The 23,415-nt window shown below is 46.1% G+C and overlaps 1 protein-coding gene across 1 annotated transcript in view; it reads right to left on the bottom strand.

Moving 5' to 3' along the window:
* TAF1 (TATA-box binding protein associated factor 1) overlaps positions 1-23,415 on the bottom strand; it is a 303,188-nt gene that overhangs the window by 226,040 nt on the left and 53,733 nt on the right. The window contains exons 3-10 of the mRNA XM_085608461.1: positions 21,502-21,618; positions 15,772-15,897; positions 12,396-12,634; positions 5,822-6,067; positions 3,036-3,257; positions 2,354-2,555; positions 1,109-1,225; positions 190-357 (exon numbers count right to left, since the gene is read on the bottom strand). Of these exons, the coding sequence (XP_085464587.1) occupies positions 190-357; positions 1,109-1,225; positions 2,354-2,555; positions 3,036-3,257; positions 5,822-6,067; positions 12,396-12,634; positions 15,772-15,897; positions 21,502-21,618 (1,437 nt within the window). The remainder of the gene's footprint in view (positions 1-189; positions 358-1,108; positions 1,226-2,353; positions 2,556-3,035; positions 3,258-5,821; positions 6,068-12,395; positions 12,635-15,771; positions 15,898-21,501; positions 21,619-23,415) is intronic.

Below are 23,415 nucleotides of genomic sequence, written 5' to 3'. Positions count from 1 at the left end.
CCTGGAGGGCCGCTTCACCCTCAAACCAGACACGACCCGGCCTGACATCACGGTCTCTACCCAAGACGATCCATTTCACTCCCTTAGGCCCTCGGCCTGGCGAGAGCATCTGCACAACGACCAGTCAAAGGTTCCCTGGAGGGTCCCTGAAGTCCTCCTCCCCCTTCACACTCCCCGAGGTCATCATACCGAGAATGATGTTTTCATCGTTGGGGTCCAACATCAGGACCGGTGGCTCCAGTATCTTCCCCATGGCTTGGTCATCCCAGATAATGTTATTTTCCCACCGACCGTACACCAGTTCTTCATTATCAATGGGGAAAATGGAGAACCACGGCTTGTCGTCCTCCATGGAACCTGAAGCAACAAAACAAGTGACATCCTGTTAGGGAAACCTCAAGGAACAAAATCAAACTGCTGCATTATCCAGCTCCAGCGCCGTACAAACATTCTCCGACAGAGCGGACATTGGCACCACAGAGAACCCATTTCTACATACCATCTTCCCCAACACTAACTGACCTCCATTTTCTTCCCTTTATCTCTATCACAGCACATACTATCAAACTGCCCCAGATCTCCATCAGTCACAGGTATTCTCACATTGCCCATCTCTGCATCAGAGTCTGAAGAGCGCAGGGGTACAGCGAGTGCTGTAGGGAACTGTCCCTCAAGTCAGTGTTTGTGGTGTGTGCAGTCACCTCAGTGTGGATCTTTTACATTACCTGATAGCCAGCGATTTTTGAGAACGTTTTAATTTCAGAAATAAGTGGTTACTTCTTACTGTTGCAAGCAAGTTTATGGGAACACGAGCCAAAATGGTCTGTTCTCAGATACATACCCATGTTTGGGTTTCTGATACATTCTAATTTTCCGTAACATTCTGTTTATTCGTTCGTGTGCCACTGTGTGTTCAGCTGTCTTTTATCATAGAGGTTAACATGAGCAGGAAGCATGGATTGATTCTTATGCCATGGAGCAACTTTAGTGAAACTCCCTTCTCCATCCTCGGCGAGGAGACCCATTTAATACCATAACGACACCTCCCTGCTCCCCGGAGATCTAAAAGCATTTGAGGGCCAGACTCACCAGTAGTCCCTGTGCTCACCTGGCTGATCTGGTGGATGCTTCTCCTTCCCCTTCGACATGCCCAAGATGCTGGTGATACCTGGTTTCTGCAGCAATGGAACTGGCAAATTTAGCAGGGAACCACTGCGATTCAGCCCTGGGAAAGATCATATGGAGTTATAAAAGGGTCTGACACACAAACAGTAAATGGCAGATACAAGTCTACAAGTAGCCTAGAGCATGTGTACGACGACTGGACATTCAGCTCATTTCCTTGTACCAGAACCAAGGAGAGTGTCCCTGGCACCATGGGAACCCACTAATGTTACTGTTTAGTCTATGTACCAAGATCTCGTAGATAGTGCACAAAAAACAGAGATCCAGCTCACTTCATAACACAAAGAAACGAGTGCATCCACACCAATCGGAAAACAGAGTTACGACACCATTCAGTACACACACACGTCCCACAGCACAATCAGCGCCAGGAGCTCCTCTGCTAGATGTGCTCCATAGAGAAGGATGCACGAGTGGAGTCACCTATGAAATTTACAGAGGCAAGCTTGAGAGGACTAGAACCAACAAACCTCCTCTATGGTGCTTCAAAGTAACAATAGGAAGACAAATAAGTCCATGTGCTGTTGGGCAACACCATCCCACTCACAAGAACGACTGAGCAGGAGACCCTCCCCTCTCCCACACCCTTCTGTCAGTCAAGTGTACACAGAAGCTAGGTGGACGGTGAATATGGTGTCAGACGGACAAATTTGCAGCCCAGTTCCAGTGGGGGTTTTAAATACAACAGCGATGATAGAGACAAAGAAAATGTGCCAAAACGGTTAGGCAGGGTGGATGAATGACTTGTTCAGCCTTTTGCGTTGCCATTAAAGTGGAATATGAAATAATAAGTCCACACACAATTATTCTCTGATTGCCGACAGCTTTTCTAGTTTGTGTGTGTGCGCACCACGAAGCAGTAGCCTTCTGTATGCCATGATCAATGCCTTTGGAATAAAATTACCCAAGTATCTCTTAGACAAATCAGCTGAAGACCAATGCTGAAGAGTGTTCAGAACTTTTGAAAAGGACTCGAGAACCCCATCCGAGGGCTGGAAACCAGAGACAGAAAACCTGCAGATCAGGGGTCTCGCTAGAACGCGTCAGGATCAATGGAACCTGCAGCCTCACAACCCTAGTTAAGTCTGAGCATAACAGCCCTACCTTGTGTCAAACAAACACTTAGAAGAAATGTATAAGCATGCCCAGATCACCCCCCGGGCGGCACCTTGCTGGGCGTTGTATGCAGTGGCATTCCTGGTCATGCTAGAGGGAAGCCAGCCAGCCAGACTGGCTCTCTGTGTCTTGGTGACTTTGTGCTTCACATCCTCCCCATTCCAGATGACATCGTCTTCCCATTGCAGTTGTGTTACCATCAAGAAGTGCTCGTCTGCCAAGAGGTTTCCAGATTCATCGGTCAATTCCTTGCCCTGAAGAGAAAGCGATGGAAAGACCATCACAACACGGGACTGTCACACATCCGACGTTCTAAGTTTAGTGACTTCTGCCAAATGCCTCATCACCAATTATTCAAAAATAAGGTCAAGATAATGGGAAGGGCTGCATCTAATTAACTCCCTCTCAGAACAGCACTATACAGAGCTGGCAACAGATGTCAATCTTTACATGCTGTGGCAAAGCCGTAAATGGTGTCCGTCCTGATTTAAAACGCTACCAAAGCCATCACTTGCTAACTTAATTTCTTCTGAAATTGTTCTTGTTCTTAACATGTCCCATTTCATAAATTTCCCACCTGCCATTTTTTTCTTGTGCCAGAAAGTGACTTCAAAGCACAACGTGGGCACTTTATAATCCCACAAGCCTGAGTGCTTAATATAGCAGACATCTTCAACTTGAAGTCCTGCCGGAGGCTCAACGGGGACAGGGCTGCGGCATCGCTGATTTCTTACCTCGCCAGCTGCCTTAGGCCAAATGACATCATTGCTCTGTGGATCTTTTAGCTTAAAGCCATAATCAAATCCGCTGCCATCTTCAGGAACCCCGAGCATGTCATACCAGAGCTGGGCGGGCCCGTAGCGCCACTCTGCTACCTTGGGTTTTGTATCGGCCACTTTATCAGTGTCACCAGCCGACAGAGAGAACTTGGACTCCACAGGAGCCATCATGGTTATCTGAAACAAGAATAGGACAGTTTGCATAAAACAAGTACTCTTTTCCCCAATTCAGTAGACAGGGGAGGCGCGGAATTCTACTTATAAGAGAAAACACAGATGATAAAAAAGGGTCATTATAATTAAGGCTCCCTGCTTTCCGTTTTTACTGATTTTTACAGATAAATACAGACAGAAAACCATTTATTTTCTTATCTGTATTTATTTTTAAATGTGGATAAAAACGTAAATAGTGTGCTTTTTGAATGATTCTAAATACACTGTGCTATGACTGCCAGGCTAAAAACTGTGTGGATTGAGAGGTAAGGGGGTTAAAAAAAAAAGGATTTTTAGTAAAGAGGCTTAAACAGCAGTAGTATGCACAAGGCTGATACCGAAATGTGCATATTTTCTTAGAAGTGCATGGATCTATCTTCTGCGGGTGTTCATATCACTGAAACCTGGCAAGCACTCATGCATGGCTGCATATATATATTGGTTAAATAAATGTGGAAATATACCAGATTCAGCTTTATTTTTTCACAAAACTCAAAATAAATATGGATAAATCCAGATAAAGTTGGCAAAAAATAAATACGGATAAATACAGACTGAAATGTCAAAAAGATAAATACCATAAAACCGGGAGCCCTAATTATAATTAAGTACAGCAAGTAAGGCAGAAGCTCCATCATAGGTTATGAACAACCCTTGCCTACGCTCTCGATGAAAAGTATACCTTATTCTTGGACCATGACCAATGGGTGAGGGTGTCGCTGCAGTGTGATCGATCTCCAACTCTGTGCTCACTGCCTCCATTCGCTGATTGTGAGTACCTGGGTAATGCATGCTACCATACAGTGATATTTCGCCCCCTCTGTTCACTTCCACAAGAACCTCGTTCACTAACCAGTGGCCCATGGGTCAAGGCTGTTATTGCAGACTGATATGTGCACCCACCCCATGTTCACTAATAAACACCCCTTATTCATTGATCATGGACCCTTGGGTGGAACAGTCTCTAGCTGTGATCTGTTCCTAACTCCCTGCTTCCTGGAGACATTAGACTCCCTCTTCCAACCTTAGGTGAGTCTATCTCATTGCTGTGATCTATCCAAGCTTTCCTCATCATTGTCAGACCTCATATTAGGATAAATCCCTACATCGTTTCTCAATGCTAGAAGCCCCTGCACGCTAAACCCAGGCCCTTGTTGAGGCAGTCGATGCAGTGAGACCTGCGCACACCTCCTCCAACACTACAAACAGATCTCTCATTCACTTACCGCAGGCCCTTGGTGAGGCAGTCGGTGCAGTGAGACCTGCGCACACCTCCTCCAACACTACAAGCAGATCTCTCATTCACTGACCCCAAGCCCTCGCTACGGCAGTCGGCACAGTGCGATATGTGCACACCTCCTCCAACACTACAAGCAGGTCCTTCATTCACTTGAAGGGGCCACTGCTGAGCAATTTAATACCAGATCTTAGGCTCACAGGTTGGGGTTCCGGGAATTCTCAGTTGAGAATAGATCACAGCTATCTGCCTCAGTCTCTTTTCACCTAGGCATGATCTGTTATGAACCAGAACGCTCCAGACAAGCTTCCTGATTTTCTATACAGTTATTACCGCTTGTTATTGGCTGGTCGCCCTATTTGGCTCCTCTCTCCACCTATCTCCAACCACTCTTCGGGCGGCAGCCTTTAGTGACCAGTGTACTCATTCCTACAGGGATTCCATAGTCTCTTGAATGTGCGTGGACAGCCTCATGCTGTGCACACCAGCGTTTCCGCCCTCATGCCACAATCTAGATTAGATTCCCATAGTGTGGGGCTACATTGCATAAGAGCAATGTGTACCTCTCCAGTGTTTGCTCCCTTCATATACCCAATGCGACCACCTGGAGTGTGAGCCACATCCGCACGTCTGTCACATCAAAGCGTCTGTTTACTACCCTTTCCCAGTAACTCTGTACCAGTGGGTAGTATGTCAGACTTACCTACTTTTAGGACCTGGCAACAACTAGGTGAACACCAAATACAGATTATCAAGTAAGACAGTATACCTTCTCTTTCACATCACTGTAGATATATAGATTTATCCCAATGGACACTATGAACTGGCCTCTATGCCCTGGCAGGTGTTTGAAACAGAGTCTCTTTGCTGCTGATGCGCCATATATTGGCATTAAACAGTTACGTTTTTCCTCTCCACCTCCCTCACCTAGGCCTCAGTCAGGATTGCAGGTAGGGAGAGATTACCCTCTGATCTTGTGATTTATCATTCATAGGCCCTGCACACTGCCACATTCATAAGCTCTTTTAACGAAATTGTTATAGTCTAACGTTTGTCTCTTTTATTGCGGCTTATTTCTGTACATTTTTAATGATTCTAATCAAACGATAAATTGTTTCTTGATACCAGATGGCCCAAACATGGTGCTTTCAGCACAGGCCTGGTTACAAATGACCACAGCAATGAGTGGAACCTATACTGTTAAAAGTAAGTACTCTTGGTTCAGCAATGTTTCTGTTGTGCCAGTCAATCCGTGAAATGCGTCATCAGTCACCAATCGGAACATACTCACCTCGTCATCGGAGAGGCACTGCTCAGGTGGAGGCGGTGGAGCATACTCGTACTCCCAGTGAGACTTCATCTCAGCGGCTACCTCCATATCCTCTACTGCACACTCTGTCTCCATCTCCCCCTCGCCCTCCAGAGGAGGTGCATCCTGAGAAAGTTCCCGGTGCTTCTTCTTCCTTTTCCGTCGGGCGCTGCGCCAGACAGACAGCACATTCTTCCCTGGTCCGAAGAGACGGAGGAAACGCAGCACCTACGAACAGGAGAAGTCAAAGAAATGATAAATAGAGGGAGGCGATGTGGCCTAGAAGCTAGAGTTGCCACATTTGAAACTTGCAGACGAAGGTGTAGATCCTGGCCTCAGCACTAGACTCAAACATAGCGTGATTCTAAGCTCATCACCTAATCTCCTTATGTCAAAACATTTGAAATGTAAGGTGTGTAAAATGCAGTTATCCCTGCTTGATGTACACAATGTTAGACCATCTCGCAAACCCTTGCACAATGTACAAATTCTCAGTTGCTTTTATGGCTAAGGTCACGCTATAAAAACCAATAAATAAAAACGTACAGATGCATAGTGACGTCCACAGAAAGCTGAAAACCTTGTGAACTTTAAACCAAAGCATGGGAGATAGAAAGAGAGCAAGATAACCTATGAGAGGCTCATAGTGACAAAAAAGTAAAGCGGAGAAACACAGAGGGGAGAGAACAAGAACCGAGGCAGGACGTGAGGGCATGGTTAAGGTATTGTGGACGCTTGATTGTGAGTTTGCAGAATTGCTCTCATCGCTTTTATGATTCAAGTGTTTTCCATTAACATGGTATGGATGTGCTTGAATCTCATAACAATTACATCAGAGCCAGGATCAATTCTTGACTGTGTGGCATCGTGGCATAGGTATAAAATGACCACAACTATAACCCCTCACACACTGCCCAAGCCCGCCCCGTTCTGCGCATCTATCCAAGAATGCTTTATCACATACAGAGCCGCTAGGTCCCGTCACACTACCCTGATGTGGTCTAAGGTGCTTCACAATCTTCCACCGATGAGTTCGTTCTGGGAGCACTGAGCTGGCAACTCGCTACACCCTCAGATAGCTAGTGCAAGCATTGAAACATGGCCTACACATTGGAACACATTGGATCTGTTTCCCTTTCAGTGGTAAAACCATCTTTCACATCCCAATAAGGCACCAAATTTTATGTAGGCATGCACTAAAGCGGGTAACTTGGCCGTACATCTTCTGCTCAACACCACCTCCTTAGTCGCACATAGCAGCAGGGTTATCAATCGCCCCCTCTGAGACCATGCCTGGTTTGAAACGCCCCTAAAATAATTCGGGCCGGTGACTTAATCATCGTGGTGATGCACATGAGGTCTATTTCACCCAATACTTCTACCCAGTATTTTCCCAGCTTTGGCAATTCCACAATGAGTGGAGGAAGGAAAGCAGTACCCCCCTGGCATTCCTACATGCCCTGTGGCACCGATGTATCCAGACCGGGGTAAAGCACCAACATACCACAATTTTAACCAGAGTTTCTTCTACTGCAGTGCTGGATGTACAGGTCGGGTACCCGCTCTGTCAGATGCCTCATTCACTCCCTGTTGGCAGATTTCCACCCCAGCTCCAATTCCCATTGTTTCAGCGCTTTCGTCCTGTCCAGGATATCTACACTCTTATGAATTGATAAAATCTCGGACAGGGCCCTTTTCTCCACTTTCTTAGCCAGTAACCAAATTTCAAATGGGGTTCATCATCTCATGGCTAGTTCCGCGATTTCCCTGTGAGAAACCGAAACCGACAGTGTAAGCATTCTGCTACAGGGATCCCAAATGTTCATTTGACTTGTGTAGGAAGCTGGCTGTTTATACAGTGGACTAAAAAGAGGTACACTGTGTAAAGAGCCAAGCAAACCCCAAAGGAATTACAGAGGCACAAATGACACCCCAAATGCTCCCTTTTATGGCAGTGTGGGCGAGAAGTTAGGCATATCAAAGGGTAGTGCTAAGTATTTATTTTGTACACAAATGCAGTAAATGAGACACGCTCAAAGAAATCAAACACAAATTTATAAAAACAACATGCCGTTATATAAATTTAGATACCAAGATCATCAGGATAGGGTAAGTACTTTTTGAGATATGAATTTTTACAGTTTTCCGAAATGGGCATTAAGTACATTTTCTGGGTTAGCAATCTTAACTTATGGAGGAAAATCATGTATTACATTCGGGCACTTATTAGCGACTTACAAGACTGTCCTTCAGGGCTTAAGGTGAGTATGGGGCAAGGCCCAAGGCCACACCAACATGTTACCTCGGGAGGCTGGGGTGTCTGGATGCACAGGTAAAGGGGCTGCAAGCTTGGACTGAAGGACCTGTCCGGGGGAACCCACAAGAGGGCTCGACCCCTGAGACCCTCGGGCACACGGGGACACCTTTTGTCCACTTCTCCTCGGGCTGTGGGGCAAACCCAAGTGTGGGATTGGGTCTTGTAGGTCTAGGGACCCCATTGTCACCGTCGCTTCTCTTGGACTCGGGCTCTGGGGCGCGGGTGCATAGGTGCTTTGAGACGTCAGGTGTTAGGGGTCACTGACTCGGTCTTGGTATTTGTTTTGCAGAAGAGGGGCAGACAGGACAGCTGGGCCACTCACTGTCCCCGAAATCCCTCGCCGTGCAAGTCAGTTTTCCTCGGCGCTGGTGTCCGTTCTGGGCACAACAAGCCTTGGCTGTTGCAAGGGGGTCCAGTACCCCTTAGATTGGTACTGTACGACTCCGGTTGGTCCTCGCATGCCACCACTTGGAGGGAGGACAGATCTATCAGTGGGAGCACTGCTACCTCTTCCTGATTGGCTGCTGCATCGCTAGTCCCCGTAAGCAGCAGATCGGTGAACCAGGTCTTGCTTCTTTGGTGCCTGCGGCTCCTCTATTCCAAAGGGAGTTCCTTCGCCAATTTGTGAAGCACTGGCAGTCCTCTGGGTTTCCCGAGGTCTGCACAGCGGCAGTACGAATTAGTTGCTCCAAGAAGATCGGGTACAGAAGACAGGCCGGCAGGGTAGGTGACATGTGAGTCGTGCTCCTCGGTTCTCGGGTCAGCAGTCTTCTTCTTCCACTCCTTTTTTGTGTCGAACGAAATCTGAAGTCCTGGTATGATGGGGTCCCCTAAATACTCAGTTTAGGGGCGTTAAAGGTTGTGAGGGGTAGTAGCCAAGGGGCTACTTACCCCTGGGGTCACTAAGCCCCCTAGATGGCCACTTTCTGTGGGAAGCGGGATTCACCCTGTCCCAGACTCCCTTTGTTTGCCATCATCAAGATGGCCAACTCTGAAAAGCCGTGTCCACTTCAGGTAGCCCACCATAGGTGTGGTACTAGCCTGGGGATGGGCACGTCTCCCTGTCTAGCTCATTTTCTCGCCTGTCCGGGTGCCAAAGGGCTCTGGACAAAGGGGGTAAGCTTCCTCTCCTGTGAGGGAAGCCAGACTTGCATATCGAAGGCGGTGGCTACTTTGAAGCTCCCCTGCCTTGGAATGCTAATCTGCAGGTCATTCTGTGTGAGGGGGTGTGAACACCCAAACAGACTTTGTTTCTGACCTGAGAAAAGACAGTCACCCATGGGCCCTGCGCATCCTCCTCTCCACCCTTGCACCAGGGGTCCACCAAGACCACAGAGCGGCCCCCAGGTTCAGCAATGTGTCCCCCCACTGAGGGTATAGGCAGGTTAGTCAAAGGCATCAGTATAGACTCAAGATTCGTCTGGATACTGCAGGGCGAGCGGGGAACACGTCCTGTCGGCCATTTTGCTTGGCCACACCAACCAGGCCAATTATGAATATACAGACATGTCCTTAATACCTGCCAAACTCTCTGGCCCACACTAGACGAGAAGCCCCTGGTCCACACCGTTCTACAAGCACTACTCAAAATGGGAGATGGGCGGCACTTCATCACTTGAATTTAACTGGGTTCCCACTGACAGAGCTACATAGCAGGTGGGAAGATGATATAAGGAGGGTGCTACATGACAAAGAATGGGAGCAGGCCCTGGAGTTCCCCAAGCGGGTCTCTCAAAACGCACAGTTTAAAAACATTCAATTTTCTATCCTACAGCGGGCCTCTCTCACCCCTGACCAGCTTATTTGCTACTTCCTTCAAGCACACTTGTGATGTCTCCAATGCTAATCAGCCTCAGACGATCTGTGTCATGTGTTTTAGTCCTGCCATTCCCTCTGTGCATATTCCCTGTATGTATATTGGCTTTCCATACATACAACCCTGCTAGACGTTACGGAGCTGCCTGATATCTACTCATGGGAGGCCTGCGTCCTAGGCATATTCAAGCGCAGGAAGCTCCATGGGTACACACACGCTTTACCAGTATGGCCCTTCTTCTGGCGAAGAGGACCTTGACCATGCACTGGAGGGTGGCATCAGTGCCGCCAGTGGTAGCATGGCAGAGGGCTGAAGGGGAAGCTCTTCACTGCAAAGAGGCTCACCGACTAAGCCCAATTCCCATTTCTGCAGCTTGGGACACCCTAATCGATCAGTTCGGCCAGCTCACACCGCCCTACCTCCTCCCCCGCCCCATGACAGGAGCCCACAAGCTCCCTATCGGACCATTTCTGGTCCAACCTGCCTGTGGCCACATCTTACCTTCGACGACTAGAGGGCTCCCCCTCTACCCACTACACGCAGTTGGCCCATGATATCACCGTGTAACGCCCTGAACGTCTCAGGATCGTTTAACAGACACGATAATGAGGACGCAACCACTTGTGAAGGGTTAGTTATTTTAATGAAGGCAAAATGAATACAAAGAATAAACAAAAGTTATAGTCACTGGAATCCTCCAGGCTAAGTACGTTACCAGCCCACCGCACGGATGATCCTAACCGTCCTCTGCATATACGCCGATCCCGGCGTATGCCAACAGAGGGCAGAAATGAAATGGCCGACAATGCCAATCGGTAGGCTGTGAGGGGCACGAAGAGTGTTGGGGAGAATCGAGGAGTCAGGGAAACACCCAGCCGGGGTCTCTACCTGAAGGGAGCAGCCGCTCAACCTCTTCCTCAGACTACACCGGGACGCGGAGTCACCTCCTGGTGATGCGTCACCGATACCCCAATCAAAAGCAAGAAGCTTGAACCGAGAGCAGCCGCTCGATCGATCCTGTGGACTTCCGAGTCTGTAATGCGGCAAACACCTCCTGGTGTGCGTTACAGCTGGCAGTCCCTATATCTCTGGTCGGGCTGGGAGTTACGACTCCAACCAGCAAAAGCGCCACTGCGCTTTGACTCAGCCGAGTCAAAAAGCGAAGCTCAATGGTTGACCGGTAGAGCTTCCGGGTCCTTCACAGGTGACGATGGGGCAAGACACGGCCCAGGGAGTAACGACTCGACCTACCTCCGTTCTTGCCTTACTGGAGCACCACTCCGGAACACTGCTCTTCACGAAGCAGGTACGTCGGTGTAAACACAATATCCGACAGCGTTGTACCTCCCGGTTCCTCCCTTTATAGGGCGTGTTTTCCTTGAGTTATGAAACAGCTCTCCTGTTTACATAAGGGCGTGTTTTCCTTGAGTTATGTAACAGCTCTCCTGTTTACATAAGGGCGTGTTTTCCTTGAGTTATGTAACAGCTCTCCTGTTTACATAAGGGCGTGTTTTCCTTGAGTTATGTAACAGCTCTCCTGTTTACATAACCTCTCAACCGCTAAGCATCCTGGGGGATGTAGTCAGTTTTCGCTGGTTACCGTTTTCTTGCCCTCGAAAGACAGGAATTCTTGACACACCGTACGGCCTGCATCCTCCACTGCCCCTGCGCCAGTGGCAGAGCTCTGGACAGCACCTTACCCCGGAGCCCAAACGCAGCCGTCCCTTAGATGCCGGTCCTAATCTTTGCGTGCCTGGCTCATCCATTCACACTCATGGGGTTTCAGGGACACTTTCCCCAGACATGAGGGCAGCTTCACCTACGTAAGATGAGCATTCAGCCACTCTGCTCTAACCCTCTGGAATATACAAGCCCTGCCTGCAAGACTGCTATCTTCCAGACGTTTACGGGGAACTGCATTTTGAACAGAATTGATGATGTAACCATTCACCACTGTTACCCTTAATGCAAGGGATGTGTACTACTATGACCCTATGTTCTCTTTGGAAAATAAACAGTGTTTAAAAAATAAATCAATGACTGCATACAAGAACCAGGACTAGCCAAGTGGCTTAGAGTAGCCAGCCGTCAGAGGTATTCCATGGAAGTCCAGTGCCTCATTGCATTATAGGCAGAAAGTGTAGACACAGAACATGGAAGGAAAGTCTGAAGATCATCAGAACGTGGTTTCCAACTCAAAGCATTTGTGATGAGACTATCTCCAGCATGACCGTTTCCAACGCAGTTTTCCTACCTTACTAACATATGGTGTAGTACATACATTATTCATCTGTTAATTCATTAAACATCATTTGCAACTATTTAAGTAAATTATAGTAGCTATCTATGTAAGTTCAACTTGAGCATTATTAAAACAAGATTCTAAACGCAAATCAAGATAGCGCCAACGGGTCCATACATACCCTTCCTGGTCTGAACTCGGGGAAGAGGTCAGTGACAAAGGGCAGCTGCTTTGTGGCATCGTGCTGCATGATGCCTGCCAGAGGCAGTGTTAGGTTGTCATCTTTTGACTCCTGTCTTGCTTCCTGGGGTCCCAGCTCAGTCTCAGAGTCCGAAGAGCTGCTGAAGTCGACCTTCTCCAGGGCAGCGGAGGATGGAGCGATGATGGATGGGAGAATGATGCTATCGCCATCTTCTGAGACTGCAGGAAATAGACAGAAGGGTGGACAAAAAGTGAATCTTGAAAGGACACAGTGCAGTTGCAGCACCAATACCGCTGCCAGTAATGCTCCACCACTTTCCTTTCAACAGCAGGGTCCAGACTCATCTACACCTAGAACCACTTTTGCTTCTAGCAAGGTCGGATCACCTTTTACCCATCTAAGAGTATACTACCCTTCTTCTGCTTCCATAAATGTCCCACCATCACCCTCTGCCTAATACAATGGGGCAGACCACCAACCCCTCGAAATGCAAAACCCTACGCGTCTCATACCTTCGATCTCATACCTTCTATGTCCTACAACCAAACACTGGGTAACACATCCAACAGCAGCGCACCAAGCGACCCAATAATCTGGTGGCTGTAATATTTTACGGTGATCCATCCAATAGCAGCGCACCAAGAGACCCAATAATCTGGTGGTTGTAATATTGGACGGTGCTCCATCCAATAGCAGCGCACCAAGTGACCCAATAATCTGGTGGCTGTAACATTTGACGGTGCTCCATCCAATAGCAGCGCACCAAGTGACCCAATAATCTGGTGGCTGTAATATTTTACGGTGATCCATCCAATAGCAGCGCACCAAGAGACCCAATAATCTGGTGGTTGTAATATTGGACGGTGCTCCATCCAATAGTAGCGCACCAAGTGACCCAATAATCTGGTGGCTCTAACATTTGACGGTGCTCCATCCAATAGCAGCGCACCAAGTGACCCAATAATCTGGTGGCTGTAACATTTGACAGTGCTCCATCCAATAGCAGCGCACCAAGTGACCCAATAATCTGGTGGCTCTCATATTCTACAAAGCTCCAGCCAATAGCAGCATACCAAGTGACCCAATAATCTGGCGGCTCTCGTATTCTACAACGTTCCATCCAATAGCAGCGTTCTAAGTGACCCAATAATCTGGTGGATGTAATATTGTACAAAGCTTAATTCAATAGAAGCACAAAGCCTGACCCAACACTCAGCTGGTTGTAACATTCTATGACCCTTGTTCCAGTAGCCGCATCCTTACTGGCCTCTCCCAGAGGTCGAGCAGGTTACAATACTCTACAGCACGACATATAGTAGCAGAGTGCTGGCTTTCTCGTCAACCTTCAGCTGGTTGTAAAATTCTATGACAATCATCCCACATTAACTTACTGCCTGACCCTCACCCTCTGCTGGCTGCAACATTCTACAACACTACATCTGATAGCAGTGTACTGCGTGACCTTAGACCTTCTCCTGGCTGCCATTCTGTGACCTTGCCTCCGACAGCGGCATACTTCCTGACTGACAATTATCCGCAGAATGAAGTATTCTACTACACTCATTCCATTAAAAACCAGCACATCCAGTACCTCTTGGGACTAATAAAAGGGCCAGCTCGAAACTATTATTATATAGTTCACTAACCCCAGCAATCTATGACGGTCTAGCCAAGGCGGGGCTTTGCAGGTAGCAGCAGGATAGAGATGATCTCTGCCTGGAAATGCTTCGGTTTCTAGGAGACTAGAATACCTTTCTCCTGCCTCTCTCCTCTACTCTGTGACTGGCAGCTGAGTCGGATGGATGAAGTAAGAGTCACCTCTATGTTCTCTGCCTTTGACGTCAGCTTAACTGCCTTGGTCTGATGTGCCACTAAATCCACTTCTGTCAAAGTATCCCCAATGTCTTCATTTCATACCTCAATAGGAAGGATCACTCCACCAGATGCAAAGACAGGAAGATCCACTCATTTTACAGCCAAGACTTTCTGTTGCACCTTAGCCACCAAATTGCTTCCTAAATGCAGAACTGACTGAACTGCAAAGTATAATGGCTCCATAAGATTCAGGTTTTCTTCTCAAGCGACAGAGCCGAAAACCAATATGTACGTTTATCACAGTCCAGGGTAACAATTCCCCCTGCTCATCTGTATGCAGTTCTACCTATAGTCGGCTAATTTTGAAATCTCCTTTAATTTGGTGGTTTTTTCTAGCACCGTCATTCTGGGTGCTACCAACAGATTTTCAGGACACTCATTTTCAAGTCCTATGAGGCTTTGCTGCTCCCCTCTAGAGAAACAAGAGAAAGGGAGAAAGTATATATATAATCTTTCCTTGAAGATTTGGTTAGGATCCTTTCTAGTCTATGATATCCAAGGTATTTGAAATGGTCTCTTTCAGACACTGAGTCTGCTTTTCAGATGTGAGGCACCGTCTCATCATAGTGGTTTCTGGGCTTTCTTGTTTAAGGACCCCACGTCTGTTCGTGCCTCCAACTGCTTGCCCTCCTGCACTAACCTCCTCCAAATGGTGAAGCAGTAAGAGTTTTAATGTGTCCAATACTTTAATATAACATAATATGTATTTGTTAAGTGCACGTTCACCACGAAGGGTATGCTGGCACTGAATAACAGAGGTTCATTGTTACCCAATTCAGTGGTACTCTTCTTATTGACCTCAGAAGGATGAAGGGCTGACTGGACGCGCTGGGATTTGAACCGGTGACCATGAGTTTGGACACAGGTCCCTACAGTAGATACATTAGTCCACTACGCCTGGTCTGACATCAGTGACACGCAGATGCCTCTCGAGACGGTGTTACGGCCCTAGATTAAAAGTATTATCTCCCAAATTTAAAAGCTGCCTCACCACAAGGGACACAAAGGACAGTCCTTTGCTACAGAAAGAATGACTGCAATGGTACTCATCCATAACCAAGGGGGCTTGCTAATGGTTTCCTAATAACTTGCAGTAGAACGTTTGTACTGGATCGTAGCAAGGAATTCCCTTTCTGCAGTCAAGCTGCAGTAGGAATGATTGAGACAGTTCTTCACACACTAGATTAACATGCCCACAATTATCCTGTCAGCAAAAATTACAACAACCACGACACACACACACACATACACACACACGCCTCCCCCCCCCCACCCCCTCTTTCAAGCATAAGCACATTAAGAGTATTCTGTCAGCAGGACCAATGCAGACATTCACTCCATGAACCACATACATGTTACCGACATGCTCCGGAACATCCTGGCCAACTTATTAAACAATATATCTCTCATCCATGCAAAGAGGTGCTCCATTCCTGCTGTGAAAATGTGTGCCTCTGGTGCAGGGGAGAGATTCACTCACCAGAGGAGCCTGGCTGGCCTTTCTCTTCATCTTTCTTGGCGTTGACCGGAGGAGGAGGTGGCGGTGGCATCAGCTTTGAATCAATGTCTTCACAATCGGCATCATAGTCATCATCATCATCATCATCTGTAGGAATACAGGGAGCAGCCGATGAGTGTCGGGTGAGAACGAGTGTAGTATGGGACATCTGCCTAAACGCCAATAACAAATTAATGCAATTCCCACACAATCAGCACAAACGTCATTACATCACTCTGACATCAAAGCCATCAAATTTCCTGACCACATTCTCCAAGGAATCCGCTACTTTGCAAATGCAAATTCTTGCTTCACTGTCAAGCAGAACTTACCATTCACTGTCAAAAACCAACCCAATGTTTCACTGCCAACACCCTTCAAAGATGGGTGTACAATCCAGAAGTGAGAAATCTGTGCTACACGTGGAGTGCATCTGATGTCAGTGGTGAGGTCATGGTGAACTCACCAACATCATCACTGAAGATGTGATTTGTAATGTTCTATGGTCGTGGGGCACGAGAGGCAGGATCACCGGGAGCAGAACAGACAGGAGAAACCCACAGGACGCTCCTCCTCTTGCTACCGCCCGCTTGCTCATGCCTCTGACTGCTGTTTTGTGCCCTCTACTCTTTGCTGCACTGACACACCATGCCACTCTGCCGTCAGGCCACTCAGCTACCCTTGCCACCTTTGTCGTTTCTACCAAACCCACCTTCAAGGATGTGGAAAGCCACCCAAATTTATCTTCGCCGCTACTGTTCTTAGTCCACCTTGCTTTGGTGCCATGCCAGCAAATATTGCCTGAAGGCATAGGTAAGTCACCCCTCTAGCAGGCCTCACAGCCCTAAGGCAGGGTGCACTATACTACAGGTGAGGGCATATCTGCCTGAACACATATGCCCCAGCCATATTGGGCACTCGTTCCCAATATTGTAAGTGCCAGGGAAGCCATAGAGAGTACATGGGCTGGAAACTCGACAACTTGAGTTCCACAGCACCATGATGGATTTACTGAATATAGGAGTGTTTGGCACCAAACAACTCTTTTCAATAAATCCACACTGATGCCAGTGTGGGATTTATTGTCCAATGTACACAAAGGGCGCCTCAGAGGAGCCCCATGAACCCCTACCAACGCTTGTGTGGTCTATGACCGGCTGTGGGCAGCCAGCCACCACCAGACATGTTTCTGAACCCCGGAGTGGAGACACCTGCCTCTTTCCCCCGGATGGGCCAGTGCGCCAATAGGGAAGCTTCAAAGACCCGCTGCCTTTGCAATGCAACCGTGTAGGAAGCTGGGTTTCTGTGGCAGTAACAACCCCCCCACACTTTTTGCCAGATTTCTGATGCACTTGGCCCAACAGACTATGTCCAGACATCCCCCAAGAGCCCAACTTAGCCCAACTTATCTCTCCAGCCAGTGGTCACCTTCAGGAAATCTCCCTGCCCGAGCCCACAGCATCTTTTCCAAACCAAAGGTTCCTATTGGAATCCACAGGGTCCGACATCTCCTTGGCACCCTGCCGCCCCTGTGCAGATTGTTAGCCCCTACAGTGCTGACCTTAACCCCAGGAGCTTTGCTCCCACAACCAAGTGGCCTGCTCGTAAGCAGTCCCTGACCGAAGACCCCCCCATAGCCCTTTTGGCTAACGTTGGGCCCCTGAACTCTGCACCTGGCCGCACCAGTGCTGCAATTTAAGTGTCTACCTAGATCTTAAGGAACCTTGGTCCTAACCTTGGTCCTAACTCCCAAAACTCCCACTCATAGGTGGTTACTTACCTGTAAAACTGATAACCATTCTTCTCCCATAGGAACCAATGTTACAAGTTTTGTTCCTGAAAATGTTGTTGAGTTGAACTTTGCATGAAAAAAAAGTAACTGCGTGTTTTGGTGCAGAACAAAGTGAAGAGTCGACATGGCACACATCCCTGTGTGCCATGCCAACGAACTACTGCCCTGGCATTGGTCAGCCAACCCTCTAGCTGGGTTCACTATACCAGTGGTAAGGGTACAGGTGCATGAGCCCTGTACCCCTACAGTGTCCAAGTCCATTCCTGGGCACTGTAAGTGCAGTGCTGCCATTAACAGTATATGGTGCTGGAAGTTTGTCATAACGAACTCCACAGCACCATAATGGCTTTACCAAAAACTGTTAAGTTTGGTATCAAACTTCTCAGTACATTAAACCCACACTGATGCCAGTATGGGATTTAATGAAAAATGCACACAGAGCGCATCTTAGAGATGCCCCCTGAAAAAAGACCTAACACTAGTGTCCAGGCTGAGTGGCTGCTCGCCAGCTGCCACCACCAGAGAGTCTAGAAAGGGTTATTTTGGGGATCACAGTAGTGGTATGGGGTTTGAGATAAATGAGAGAGTGGATGTAGAGGATATATTGTTAGAGGTATAGGAAGAGAAATAGGGTAGTGCATTGGAAAGAGTAGTAGAAAGAAGTTTGAGATGAGTCAGAAAGTTGGGTCAGAAGATCTATTGAGAGAAGTATAGGCTGAGAAATAGGGTGGTGCTTTGGAAAGAGTAGCAGAAAGAGGTTTGAGATGAGTCAGAGAGTTGAGGTAGAAGATGTATTGAGAGAGGTATAGGCTGAGAAATAGGGTAGTGCATTGGATATGCTGAATTAGAAGAAAGTGATAAATATATAGATCCATAAGTAGATGGAAAGTATATAGATGCATAAAGGAGGTAGGTATGTGTAGATATTGATAGAGGTATAGGATGAGAAATAGGGTAGTGCATTGGATATCCTTTTTTAGGAGAAAAGTAATAAATATATATATCCAAGTACATGGAAGGTATATAGATGCATAAAGGAAGTAAGTGTATGTAGATTAAAGATGCATTAAATTATTTATTTATTTTTTAACAACATAATTTTTCTACATGTTTATACAAAGCAATACATACAGATAGGTACATATCTATATTAAAAATAAATGCTTATATACAGAGGGACATGCTGTAAATTTCTGTTTGCGTATGGTTAGTTTTCTGAAGATAAGGTGGTTATTCGTGGATCTTATGGTTGGGGGTAAAGAGTTCCATAGTTTGGATGCTTGAACAGAGAAGGATGTGCCTCCTATGCGTTTTTTCTTGTATGATGGGATTTGGAGGAGAGATGCCCCTTTAAAGCGGAGGTTCCTTTGTTGAATGTATTTTGTGATTTTATTCCTGATGAAGAGCGGTCCAGTTCCATGTATCGCTTTGTGGGTGAGACAAAGCAGCTTGAATGTGGTTCTTCTGGCAACCAATAACCAATGCAGGGCTTTCAAGGCAGGGAGATGTGGGCTTGTGGCTTGATATGTAAGAGTAGTCTGGCAGCTGAGTTCTGAATCATTTGTTGTCTTTTCATAGTTGTTAAAGATGATCCGGTGTAGAGGCAGTTGGTGTAATCGAGTTTGAACAGAACAAGACAAATAGTAGCCTGGACCTTGTGTGGAAATCCCAGATGGGGGAAGATGTGTTGCAGAGTTTTTATAGTGACGAAACGTGATCTTGCTACTTTGTCCACCTGGGCATTCATTGATAGCTTGGAGTCCATGGTAATTCTGAAGTTTTTTACTTCCTTTGATACTTTAGGCGGTGTTCCCAGGTCATCGGGCAATGCGGTGAGTGGGTCATAATTTTTTCTCTAGCCACACGCTGAGTATTTCGTTTTTTGAAGCATTCAATTTGTGATGGCTCCATGTCGTTCACTGATCCCTGGCTCTGAAACAACTGAAAATGTGCGAGTGCCAAATGTCTTTGGGGCTTTCCAGTTTAAGGAGTATTTGTGTGTCATCTGCACAGTTACAGCATGTGAGGTGAAATTTATTGATCAGTGCCGGTAATTACTTGATGAAAATGTTGAAAAGCATAGGAGAAATTATAAGAGTCTTGATGGACCCCTGCTTTTGTTAAGTTTGGTTTGGGCGAGAAAGGGGGTATGGATAACATTCGTTTTGTTGTGAAGGTAGGATGTGATCCAGTAGAGAGCAGTCCCCTCTATGCCGGCTTCGTGGAGTCTCTGCATTAGTGTCATGATCAACGGTATCAAAGGCAACGGAGAGGTCCAAGGGAAGTAGCGCAGCAACACCGTAACTATGGATTGAAATAATAATATATTGCACTGTCATATTCTTCATCCGCCAACGTTCACATTCACTTGCCATGCAGAAAAACAACAGAGGTGAAGCCTGTTATTTCAGATGTTAACCTCTTCAATGCCCATGACGAGCTGGTCTCGTCATGGGCCGCGGTGGCGCTGTGCCCATGACGAGACCAGCTCGTCATAAACCCCACCCGCTAATGAAACGGCCGGCACAGGGCGGGGAAAGGGGCGGGCACTGAAGGGGTTAAGAGGAAATCACAAAACTGAAAAACTCATTTAAACAACATGAATTGTTATACTGTCACTCAGAATGTATTGCAAGTGCGGATCCCTCCGCATATCGCACAATGTGTATGCAATGGAGTGCATGTTCTTGTGTTATGAATTGTCTTGTCTATACATTATCAACTTGAAACCCAATGAAGTTGAGTATAAAAAAATCCAACATGAATTGTTGAAAAGTAAAGAATTATTTTGACGGTTGTAACTTTATTGAAAATGAGGACTTAAAAGAACTATTTAAAAATATATAAATGGCATGGAAATGAGGACCAAACATAGCATCAACAGTTACAAGTTCAATGTCAATGGAGGTTCAGCAAAGACAGAAGCTCATTTTGAGAATAAAGTGCAGACATTTCCGTGCCTGAATTGCACAAATTACTCTTGAGTAACAAAAGCAGAAGAGATTGCTCATCCATATTAAAAAAAGAAACTAATGCTACGTAAATTTTGCAAATTGTGATACAGCTTACTACATTTATTCGATAATGTGCCCTTGTGGGCTTTAAATCTGGATGAAGGAAAAAGCTGTGAAACTGCATTGCAATGTGTACGTTTCAAATACAGTATTACCATCATCAGCGGCAGAGCACCTTGGCCTTACATGTGGCAGTGCTACTCAAATATAAGTAGTGCCAAATACACATTCATTACCACAAGGAGGTGATCTGGAAAAAAATTCTGGCTTGCTGCAAAATGAAATGGATTGCAACACTGGATGCTTTCGACCCAAGGGCACTCAATGTAGAGCAGATATTTAAGTGGTTTATTTCATTAAATGCATGAAACTGCTTTGCATTACAAAGAAAAAGCTAAAAAGAAATTTAAGTGGAAAATCACATGATAAATAATATAAAAGGCAGACAAATGGTGAAAGAAAGATTGCCGAAGATAACACGTTAGAACTGCACAAAGCAAAGTAAAAAGAAAATGAAACCAGGATGGGGGTAATTTGTGAGTGCAATATCATTTTTTTTAAAAAAATATCCTGACTTTGAGTATAGTATCCTTATGAAAGTGTGAAGGCCCAGAAATCAAATATGGAATTGATTTGATTGGAGTCGCTTACAATGTTTTGAAACTGAATAATGGAAAACCACTGAACTGAAACATAAAAGGAGACATAATGAATATGTAAAAACTTGTATTATTAATAGGAATGACACAATCCTGCAAAAACTTAGGAGTTATTTATTCAATCAAATGAGGAAGTAGAGATTTCTGCAGTAAGGTGAACGTTTTTTGATTAGATATATTTCAGATAAGAGTTTAGGTTCCTATCAGAAGAGTTACAAATACCAAAAGACAGGTGTTGCAGACATACCTGTTCGGCAAACAGGCTGCAGGCTCCCCATCGCCTGTCGGTACCTGCGCGTCTCGTCCTCTGCCACCTCCGTGATATCGGAGTAATCAATAGCATCGTCAGTGCTCTTGATCCAGCCTAGGATAAAACAACACAAGTGAGAACTATCAGATCTAATGCAAAGTCCAAGAAGCTGCATGAAACATGGCATGCCCCGGAACCCATCATAACCTCAACCTCTGCACAAACTGCACAGCTCGTTAGTACTGCACAGTTTGAACAGGGACTTCGAAGCTTTACATTGTGTTTCATAAAAGCAGAGTACTGTAAAATCCAAACTAGACCAGAAGTAGTTACTTACCTGTAATACATATTCAGCAATTTGGAATTTGTTAGTGAGGGAAATGCTTACAGTAGTCATTATAGATTATTGCTAAATCTGGAATATTTAAAAAGTTTGAGCGACAGCTTTTGGTGAAAAAATAGATTTGTAGAGACCAGGAAGCGATGACGTCATTTTAAAGAAGCCCCGAGGCTCGCAGGGAAGAAAAGCTCAGCTGCAGTAGAAGTTTTATCCTACATGTTCGGCCTGCCAATCCTGTTGTGGAAAGATTAAAAGAACATTAGTCCTGTCTTAGCGTTACTAATTGTTTTTAAATTGATTCCTATGAATAGCTTCCAGGATTGTGGAATAGTTTGGAATGTGTTTAAGATTCAAAACTCGCACTTAAGTATCTGATGACCTGACTGACTGAAGTCCTTTATATGGCACCCGATTGGGTCTCTTGGCATTGAATTATTACATAATATGTGAGGTCTTAAGAGTGCGATTTAGGATCTGTACGTGGTTGTCAAAAAATGCTCTGCACTTGCCAAACAGCAAAAAACTCCATGTGGCACCCCGCTTCCCCTAAAGTCAATTTACAATCTACATGGAAAATATGAAAGTTTAAGGAGAAACTTTAATTTCCGGTTATGGCTCGGACGTGGGGATTACTGACAATGTTAGGGATTTCCACTCTATGTCTGTTAATGAAACACCACAACATGATGCGGCTGAACATATTCCTCTTAATGTTCTGCTATCCATGGCCTACCCCTGGCTCTGTGCCTGCTAATAACTTCAGCCAATGTCGGGTACAATGAAACTTTTCCCTTAAGCATCATGCCTCCAGCATCATTGGAGCGGCCATCCCCGAAATGCAGGCTAATAAAAAGGAGTTTGATTTTTCTGTGCCACTGGTCCGTAGCAGAGTTCTCGGCACTCATAACGGCACATGTTCAACTAGATTTTGATATAATCAGATTTAAGTCTCCTAAATATAAGTCTCCTAAATATTGGCCCCACCTGGTGATTCAGTTACCTTTATGGTCACTGGGCGTAAACAATCCTTTTTTCACTGAGTTCACACCTGCACGACACCAGAAAGAATACGCTAGTGATCAACTCAAGCATGGCTAACATTTCACATCTTGCTTCAATTGTTACCGCGCCCGCACTAAGTGATGTTTGAAACCTTTTTCTCAGTAGTAAATAACAGTGCTGTGCCATGACCTATACCTCAACTGCTCAACGTTGTAAGGGTGGTGAAAAGAGGTCTGCTGTCAGCTATCGTCCAGTGACATTCTGGATTCCTCTCACATTAGGTTTATGGCTTGCAAGGCACCAAAGTTGTAAATTCTCTCCTTGGCCTTGCCTAAGGGCAAGGAAGGGAACAAAGCAGCCCCTCCCCTCACACCTTGTCCAAGGACGGGATGGCAATTTTAAATTGCCCCCCACTCCTAGCTCAACTTCTCATAGGGCAAGAGGGGACATGGTGGCTCCATATCCCTCACCTCATCCAAGGGTGATAGGGGAAAGCTGCCTTTTTCCCCAAACCTTGCCAAAGAGCAAAGTGGAGAAATGAGTCCCTACTCCTCGCCTATTGCAAGAGG

The sequence above is a fragment of the Triturus cristatus genome, chromosome 5_2, assembly GCF_964204655.1.
Source record: "Triturus cristatus chromosome 5_2, aTriCri1.1, whole genome shotgun sequence".
NCBI classification, from domain to species: Eukaryota; Metazoa; Chordata; class Amphibia; order Caudata; family Salamandridae; genus Triturus; species Triturus cristatus.
The sequence above is the reverse complement of the archived record's forward strand: the minus strand, read 5'-3'. Positions and strand labels throughout refer to the sequence as shown.